Source organism: Brassica napus, chromosome A4 (assembly GCF_020379485.1).
Source record: "Brassica napus cultivar Da-Ae chromosome A4, Da-Ae, whole genome shotgun sequence".
Taxonomy (NCBI): domain Eukaryota; kingdom Viridiplantae; phylum Streptophyta; class Magnoliopsida; order Brassicales; family Brassicaceae; genus Brassica; species Brassica napus.
The window spans coordinates 12,185,642-12,195,650 of record NC_063437.1 but is presented as its reverse complement, the minus strand read 5'-3'; the positions used below and the strand labels follow the sequence as shown (position 1 = coordinate 12,195,650).

The window sequence follows — 10,009 nt, the reverse complement described above, 5'->3', positions numbered from 1 at the left end:
GACTTTTAAAAAAGAGCGAATAATTAATGAACAATTTTTTTGGGGGGGGGGGGGGGGGGGGGGGGGGGGGGGGGGTTTGAAAACCAAATGAATGGATTTAGCTAATAAGATAATCGAAATGAGTTTAGTACTACAAATCTTGAAGAATAGTTTTATTTTGAAAGAAGATTTCTTGTCAATAGATTTTTTCTTAATGATACTCGTCCAGAAGTTTCATCAACAAAAAAGACTGTACTTCTGAGCTTTTACCAGTTACCAGTCAGAAAGCCCTCAGATTCTTTTTCTAGGTAAGGAATGCATAAGACCAGCAAGAGCTTGGGGATCTTGTTCAATTGTTGTATCATGTGCCAGATAATGAATATGCTATTGTTATACTTAACTGCATTCTTTAGTTATTTGACACTTCCGACATATCTGTTCATTTGATTAATATGTTTAATAAAAATGTTCGGATAGGTTTCATTAGTCAGAATTTCTCAATTTGCTAAGGTGCTATTGTCAAGAAAAACTAAAACTAAACCAAAGTGACACACCAGAAGATGAATGAATGAAGTTACACAAAAATAGAAATGAGGACAAACAAAATGTAACAATGAATATAATCACTAACAAACAGTTAGAAAGATGATTAAAAATAGTTGTAAATCATCAAAACATTACATTACAATACAAACTATACACAGTAGCAATACAATGATCAAAACAAAAACAGAAAAAAAAATTGGCCAAAAAACTAGTTTTGATTGAAGAACTCTCGCCCTCAAAAAACAGAAGAGTATAAAATGAAGTGATGTTTTTACTTGTTAGACCACTGGAATTCGATTTCAAGGTTTCTGGGGCCACTTTTGCTCTCTGGTAACAAACTGTATTCACCTGCAACTGCTCCCAGCATTATCACTCGATCGATTTGGATCGTTACTTTCCCGAATGAACTCTGCAGAAACAAAAACGGAGGCCATAAGCCACTGATTCAGAATGCAAGCATTGAAACTGTTGAATATGAGTCAAGTTTGATGGATATATATATATATATATACCTTTCCCATTTTGCTCTTGTTCTTGCATGAAATGTGGAGTTTTTGACCTTTGGGAGGGCTCTCAAATGACCACGAGAAACTCTCGTCCCACTCTGGATTTGGACCAGTCGATATAACCTGAATAAACAAAACGATAAATTTAGTTAGTCTCTCGGGACTTACTAGTCGCAGTAAGCTGAAGTAAGGGGGGGGATGAGTCATTTCTTACCTTGGTTTGTCTTGGAGGAGTGTTACCGAGAGTTATCTTACAAAACACGCTGGGGTTACCAACAGATTGCTTCATGTTGTTACCGCGTTTGATCGTGACCACTAGAGTACCTGGCAAACACTGCAGGAGGAATTCAGCTTTCTCCTGGAACCGCGGTGGACCTGATTGGATTAGGTACTGAAGTAAAGGGATGGCGTCTGCAGCAGCAACTGATTGGGCCCTAGAAACTTCGGCTGGACACGCTGACCAAGCTTGTCTGAGAAGAAACAGCGCATCCAAGGCAGCTTCTTGAGTCGCCTCTGACCCTGTCTTGAGGGATGTAACTAGATGCGGTATACTTAGTGTTGCAGGCTCAGTGGCTCTCAGACGCGGGAAGTTGTTAAACAAAGAGTTTAAAGCTTTTAGATACTCGTCATTCACGGTTCCAGAGGCCCATAAGTCCTTCTCAATAGCAGCTGCGAATTAGAAGGAAGTAAAGATAGGATAACATAAGATGAACAGTAAGAAAGAGAAGAGCGAAACGATAAAGAAAGAAAGGGTATTTTTTCCTCACCAGTTATTGCTCTGACCGTCTCGCTAGATGCGTACTCTTGCACGGTGTGATTAGAGAAAAGTAGTTTTACGAACATTGCAGCCTGAACAGACGTATCCGGGTCACTGGAACTGATCAGATCTAAGACGACCTGTACACCACCTGCCTCGGCAACTGCTCTTTTGTTGGACCGGCTATGCATAACAAGGTTTTGCAGAGCACATATAGCCACTACTTTCATTTCTTCTGTGGGTTGTTCTTCAAGGACATTGACTAAAGCCCGGCAAGCAGAAGCTGCGTCGGTGCTTCTAGCTAGTGCCTCGTTTTGGAATAGATCACCTAGAGCCAAAGTTGCCAGTAACCGCGCCTGCTGAGCTTGAGTCTGTGGATCCAAGAGATACTGGGACAAGGGTAATATTGCAGTCTTGGTGGCTTTTGAATCTCTAATCTTCACGTTGTTGAGAAGTACCTCCAGCAGTCTCGCTGCTGTGTCCTCACACTGATGTGACCTTAGAAGATCAAGAAGAGCTTCTATGGCTCCGCTTCCAGCCATAGATTCAGCACTGGTTCCATCGTCACTTTCCAACACTAGTAGAGTGTTAAGTGCACCAACCACTGTGTTTTCAGATGCAGAGCGTAGCAGTCTTACGAGAACAGCAACAGGAACTTCCAGGTAAAACTCGGAGCTAAATTGCAAGATGATTACCAAAATCGATGCCGCTGACTCCCATAAAACATTTGAAACCGATGGATCAGCTTGCAGTATCACCTTCGACAGCTCACTCACACCACCTTCTTTAGCTATTTCATTTGGCCATGTTAGAGCAAGGCTAACGAGAGCTTTCACAGCTCTCTGCTGCAATAGGTGTATGCCAGATCCAAGAACATGGATTAAGGGACCAATCACATGTTGTGTTAATGGATCCTTCTGCAGATGCTCTTCGAAGAGCAGATGAGACAGAAGTTCAGCTGCCAATTGCTGTACTGCCGGGGATGTAGAGTCCAGCAGTGGGATTAGTGGCTCAATCACTTGGTGCGGAGAAAGTGTATACTCAGCTCGGCATTGAGGATGTTCTAAGATATTTACTAGAACTTGCAACGCACTGTGCTGCCCGTCAGGTCCAAACTCCAACCTCGTCAGCAAATTGAAAAGAGGGTCCACCACTTTTGCAGCAGATTGTCCCTTGGCTATAGTAGCGTTATTTGTAAGGATGCGGAGTAGTTCTGAAAATGCAGCGCAAAGAAAATCTGGAGCTTCATGGAGAATATCAAGTACGCAATCGATAACTCCAGCTTTCACCATTTCCAGTTTACATGCAGGCCTGTCCTTACCTAGCTTTACTAGAGCCCTTGATATAGCCTCATGAAGCACATAGTTTTTACCATAGAGAAGGCCAACAAGAGGAACGACAGCACCATGAGCAGCAACTAGTTCAGCCAGTTGTTCATCATCGACAAGCTTGTCCAGCGCCCGAACGACGGAATGCTGTGCAGGGCTGAATTCACTCACAAGGAGAGAGACGAGAGGCTCAACACAGCGCGCTGCAGCAACCGTAGATCTAATCCTTGTATTGGCAAACAGAACATAGCACAATTCTGCTGCATCCCCCTTCAGCTCCATCGAACAATTTGAAGAAAGGATCCTGCAGAGAACATCCACCGCATTCATCTCCACATCTGCGACTGCCAATGCCCGAGATGGATTATCACTCAACAGCCTAACAAGTGCAGCAATAGCAGCATGTTGCTCCCTCTCTGAACCAGTATTGAGAATTTCTACCAATGGCTGCACAGCTTGTCTGGAAGACTCTGCATTTCTTATATGATCAGCAGTAAAGAGGCTATCCAATGCCTTGGCGGCACTGTACCTTGCTCCTCTTCCACCTAGTCGCAGAACTGCTACAAGTTGGCTGACAGCGCCAAATGCCGACTCATGCCTTCGAATTTCAGCACTGCTAAATAAGATGCCTAAAAGAACTGTTGCAGCTTCTTCTTGCTCATCCTGAGGTCCAAGAGAAAGATATTTGGAGAGGCCCTCGAGAGCACCTGACTCTACCATGACAATCATGTTTTGTGGACAGTCTCCAGCAAGCTGAGTTAGAAGATTAAGTGAGAGAAGTGGAGCACCGGGGCGGTCTGGAATTGGTTTAAGAAGATCAACGAGTAAGGGAATAGCCTTTCGTGAAGTAGCCCCAACTCTTATATCTTCAACTCGAAAAAGCCTCTCAAGGGCAACTTGGTCTGGGTAACGCACTAACAAGAACTCCTGTGATAACTGCAGAAGTTCTTTAATGTCATCATCAGAACAACCAAGCAAGGATATGAACCCAGCCGCAGCACCGGAGTTTGCAACAGATAGAAGAGTTCCGCGACTACCATTACAGACAAGACTAGCTAGCGCTTGTGCTGCAAAATATCTGTCTGCATATTCCTCTGACTTCACCAGATTTGAAAGCACTGGAACAGCTTTCATCGTTGCATTTGCGCGAGTGATTTCTCTGTCCTGGAAAAGTATGGCTAGCAGTAAAGCGCAGACCCAAATGTTGGTGTCTTCTCCATTATCAGCCTGAAATGTATAAAAGTATTAGGAGTTACAACAATATAAACACAGCCTAGCGTGCCAAAATGAGTCAAGTGTAGCTTAGATTGGTAATATGTTTTCTTAATAGCTTATAATAAACTTTGAATCAAAGATTGCAATCTACAAGAGAGTTAAATACCTGGAGAAAACGGTTGCCTATTCTATCAGTAATCAACTCGATGCCTTCTGACTCCAATATTACTGCTCTGCTCTTTTCATCATGACAAGAAAGAACCGATAGCAACCAGATGGCTAAATTGTCACCAGAGATAAGTGTTGCTCCCGTGGAACCCTCCCAGATTTCTGTTGCTTCTTCTTCTTCATCTTCCACCTTTTCTTTGGGATGAATGCATATGCAGATATTATCTCTCTCATCCTTTTCCTGATCTTGCACACATATCTGAGGTGAATCTAGAATCCGAACAAGTGCTTGAACGAATTTGGCACACAATTGCGTCTCATTCAGATTCTCTATCATCCTCTGGTCGTTAACTTTGGCTGCACAGATAATAATAGCAGCTCCTCCAATTTTTATTTTCTGGTCCCTGGAATTTATCACCCTTTTAGCTATAGATGACACACAATCTCTGGCATTGTTGACCATGTTTCCCAAAACTATAGGCTGATCTCGGCAAAGTCTTGACAACACTTCAATAGCTTTATCCTGTAAAGAGGGATTGGTAACACTCACTATAGATGAGACTATTGGGGCCATACTGTTAGGAGATTCAGCCAAAACAACCCAAGCTGGTTTTACATTTCCATTAGCTCCTGACCTCGAGAATATAGCAAGCGCATCTAGGGCCTCTGATATCGCATCAGATCTTCCGTCGGCAGAGTCTAGAAGAGACACTAAAGCAAGCACAGTTCCAGCACGGTTCACAGAATCTGTCAAAGCAGAATTAATTCCGTGACGACTAAGCAGGCGAGCAATTGCTGCAGCTGCAAGCGTCTTCCCAGACACTGTTCCTTCACGTAAGATTCTTGTGGCTGACAAAATAATTTCTTCAACAATGACTTTCTCTGAAACTTCACTGTCTAATATCAGATTAGCCAATGCGCACATTCCTTGCTCAGCAACTTCTAGAACGGAAGAGTTGGCAAGTGAAACCAGAGTAGGCAATGCTTCTCTGGCAGCAATGGCCACATCGCGATTCTCCTTGATTGAGAGTAAAATTGCTGCCATACAGCGGGAAGACTCGACAAGGATCTTCTCAGAATCAACATGTAAGAGTTTTATGGCCGACAAGAGAGTTTTGAGGGCTAGAGCGCTCTCACGCAAATCCTTTCTGGTCTGGAAGATAGCTGCAAGAGCTGAGGCTGAATTTGCTTGAGTTTCTTCTTTTGCGGAGCTCATCAACTTGATCATGGTCTCAACAGCATCATTTGACGCACTGCCTTCACGCAACATGTCACTGAATGGGACCACGGAAAGCATGCTTTTTAAGGCATCCAAAACATACATTTTAGACTCAGGTAGATCGCTGGTCAGCAAAGCAGTAAGCTGACTGATTGTTGCGGTATCTGATTTATGAATCAAGTGATTCAATGTCTTGGCAGCAATTTCCTTACCATTGGAACTACCGTTCTTTAGTAGCCACAACAGAGCAGGGACAGCATCAGCACTTTCAACACAAGCACGTATATCTTCGCTGTGATTGCACAAGTTCCTAAGGATAGTTGCGGAGTCTTCCCTGGCTTTGGCAGACCCTGTCTCTAGAATCTGAACAAGTGGAGGAATACCTCCAGCAGCAGTGATGGCCCACTTGCTTTCATCATTTTCGTTAGACAAAAGGCAAAGAAGTGCAACAGCGCATTCTTGCTGCTGTTCGGATGAAAGACCCAGAAGAGATATCAACAACTGGATCCCTTCACGGCCCTGTAGTGCATGCCACAGGCTACCTTCATGGTTGCACAGCATAAGAAGAGCCTTCACAAGCTCATCTTGAACCTCGTTAGCTGCCATTGTTACTAAACCAACAAGCAAACGTTTTGCATCCGAGTTGGAAAGTTTAACAGCGAGTATTGAATTCCCATACAAACTTGCAAGTGCTTCAATGGTACGTTCTTGGACAAGGAATGGTAGACGAGGCTTGAACTGTTTCAGCAGAGTCTGCTCAATGACCAATGGATCTGATGCCCTGGTCGTTTCTGCTTTGCCATCATATATCATCAAAGCTGAAGCCAAAGCCCCAAGAGTGTCGGCAGTTTGAGCAGGTGAGGAGCAAGATTCAAGACTCTGACCGAGGCTTGATATGACATATGACAAACCACCGGAAATATTAGCAAGGGCACACATTGCATTTTCTTGTAATGCTTGCGCATATTCACCTTGCATGAATTCTTTCGATGGAGCTATTGTTGCATTTATCAAAATAGGAATACCATTGGAATTAGCGATTTCTCGCTTTGCTTCTTTAGATTGAGCAGAAAGTGACTTGAGAGCAGCAGCAGCCTCTGCCCTTACTGAGGCTTCATTGCCTGATCCTAACAACTTGAGAAGCTGTTTTGTAATGTCCGCAGTCAATACACTGGAGCAAACAGAGGCATCCTCCATCATCATGCAAGCAAGAAGGAAGCACACATTAGATACTGTACTAGCCTTCCCGCTTGTAAGCAGCTTCACAAGTACATCCATTCCCCCAGCTCGAATTGTTTCAGACCAGAATCCTTCCGTGGTGCTAGAAAGGTTCTTAAGTGCACCAGTTAACAAACCATCAACCTCTCCTTTCTTGTTTCCACTGCGCAATTGGTCCCACAGAACTGGTACAACCCCCTCAGTGGAAAATATTTTCGATCCAACATGGTCTTTCACCCCACCTTCAGAAACAGCATAGATTGTCTTTGCTGCAGCGATCTGTCCTTCAACTGAACTAGACTTGAGAAGACCAAGCAATGGGGGAATGCATCCCCCAAGTAACACCTTAACTCTAAGTTCGTTCTCCTTGCAGAGTGAACACAAGACGGTTGCAGCTTGTATCTTCACTCCGAGTGATCCTGATCGGAGAAGAGAGACAAGTACTGGCACAGCTTGGGAGTGTGATCCGACAGCACTGAATGCATTTTCACGCATTTCGATAAGGTCCAGTAACTGTTTCAGGCAGTATTCTCTTTCTTGTGCAGATGATGACCCTTGGCGCAGCTGCTCAATGCATTGGGCAACACTTGCTAATGTCCCATCTGGATCTTCCATGCTGGTTGTACGATCTCTGCAGGTGACAGGGAAATGTTAGATACTAGTCACTCATAGGTGTACCTTTCTACGTAAATGCTTTCATTGAAAAGGATAACAGTGATCTTCAAATGCACTCTTAAACTAAGATCGCGGTGCAACAAACACTCATGATCGCTAACATATATCACTGACTGGCTCCTATACAGTAACAAACAAATATTTGCGTTACCTCAAATTCATCTTGGCGCTTGAATGTGGAGTTGGAGGCTCTGAATCTGGAAACTTCACATCCCCAGCTCTCTCCTGCAATCATGACCACGCAACGTAAATCAAGTTATAAAAAAAAAAGTATTTCTTGTAAGACGTATAATTGAAAGCGTTCAGTGAAAGAATATCATCTAAGATCATGACGCTCTATCAGATATCACAAACTGAAACAACGCCAATTGTTAATTTTTGCATTTGTAGTATTGAACATTGGTTTAGGATTTAGTAAAGAAGGGAACTTTATGACATTACTTTTGCTGGATGCAGACGTAGAAGGAAAAATGAAACAAGAAATATAAAACAAAAGATGAGTCAAGGAATATACGCAAGCGATAAACTCATGTTTTTTTTTAATCGTATTTCCCCCACTCTTAACACTAATATGGAGAAATGAAAGAAGTGATTACAGTGTCGTTAGGGGCAAGGCCATTCCCATGAGCAGAAGCAGAAGCGAATCTCCAACCGAGTGCACTAGTCATATTTTTCTCCTCAAATCAAAACTAGACCCAAAGACCTTGCCCGGATCTACTCAGCCAAACACCCTCAGAACATCAACGCCCCTGCAGATATCATGCAAGCAGATGATCAGATAAAATATACCACACAAGTATGAACAAAGCTATATGCAATGGCAAACCAATCACTCTATCTAAGCTAAATCTTGATCCAAATCGTGATGGTGAGATTCCAGATTCGAACTAAGCTAAATCAGGAAAGTTTTGCGAATGCAGGATTCAGATCGTGACGCAATCTAGTTTTCTAATCGGAGCTGAATCTCGGATCTCACTGAAATCGACATCTAGTCTACACACAAGAGATCCGATGTACTAAAGCATGCAGATAGATCCATTGAAGAAGAAACTGAACTAACCTCAAAGGAAATGCGAGAAGAGGGAAGGAGAGAAAGTACAATCAGTTCTGCATTTCTCAGTTTCGTAGAGGAGAAGCGAAGAAGACGAGATTAGAGAGAGAGGAGATTCGGATTCTCTTTCTTTCTTTCTGTAATTATTTGACTACAAAAAAAAAAGTATAAAAGAGAGAGCTGGTGTGGGCTGGTGGAGAGTGACAGAGTGTTCTCATACTGGAGCCGGCTTTGGCTTCTCCACCGACACACACTCGAATAACTAAACGGCTCGGCTCAGCTCAACTCGGCTTAGCTACCGACTCTATTAAACTAAGGCCAGTGTCATTATGATTTTATTTGATATATAATGCCCCAATTTCTTTTACAAATTAGAATTTTTTTCAGTTTTATAGTGGTTTGATCAAAGATTTCATAATGTCTTGCACTGAAAATATATGGTTTATCATGCAGATTAATGGAAAAAAAAATTAATGAAAAAAGATTATTGAAAATTTCCAGCATGTTATAACATCAAAAATCCATGTCCATAAGAAAACTCATTGTAGTGCAAATAGAATCTTTAGGCTTAAATCCTCAAAATAAATAAATTTATCAGTTTTAAGATCATCTTGTAATATTTCTTTTATTTAATTTTTAATAAATAAATCTGTAAAAGATTAGCTTCATAAAGCTGTTCTTGTGGCTAATTAACATTTAAATTTGTTCACTTTTCAAATTCAGTTTTACAATTTGTTTGATTTTTTTTTGTCTATTGTTAAAAATTTACAAACTTAACTAATAACTGACTGATTTTTCAATAAAAAAATATAATAACTGATAAAAAATCATACTCTTATGTAAATTTAGATTATAAAATAAATGATCAGTTGATTGTTATTCTATTATTAATATATCCATTTGTAGAGTATAAGATGGATTTTTAAATGTTCATGTATTATCAAATTTTAGACTGGATTACTACAAATGAATACAATTGCTAATCCATTAATTTACAGTTAGATGACCCAAAATAATAATTGAAATGTTAATATCATTTCAATTGGATATAAATTTAATTTATAATTTTATTTATTTATATGTTATCTATTATTTATTCATAAATTAATTTTAATTCATTTTTGGTTTGATATAAAACATATTATTTGATTTAATAAGGAATTATTTATTTTAAATATATTAATATGGCTATTAGGCTTCACTTGTCATTAACAAGCTACCTAAAATACCATAGCAAAAACTCTATAAATAATATTTGATAAATTAATAGACACGGTAAATTAATAAATACTTCTGGTGCCAAGTTGTACTAGTGTAAAATATGACATAATTCAAAAAAAATAAGAT

At 40.9% G+C, this 10,009-nt stretch overlaps 1 protein-coding gene across 1 annotated transcript; it reads right to left on the bottom strand.

Annotated features, from left to right (window-relative positions):
* Positions 1-585: 585 nt before the first annotated feature.
* LOC106420694 (protein CELLULOSE SYNTHASE INTERACTIVE 1-like) lies at positions 586-8,837 on the bottom strand. Its single transcript, XM_048777606.1, has 8 exons — positions 8,672-8,837; positions 8,208-8,360; positions 7,763-7,836; positions 4,498-7,567; positions 1,799-4,343; positions 1,246-1,700; positions 1,038-1,154; positions 586-934 (listed from the first exon to the last, which is right to left on the bottom strand). The coding sequence occupies exons 2-8, from the start codon at positions 8,277-8,279 to the stop codon at positions 797-799; spliced, it is 6,471 nt and encodes a 2,156-aa protein (XP_048633563.1). The 5' UTR covers positions 8,280-8,360; positions 8,672-8,837; the 3' UTR covers positions 586-796.
* Between the last annotated feature and the right edge of the window lie 1,172 nt (positions 8,838-10,009).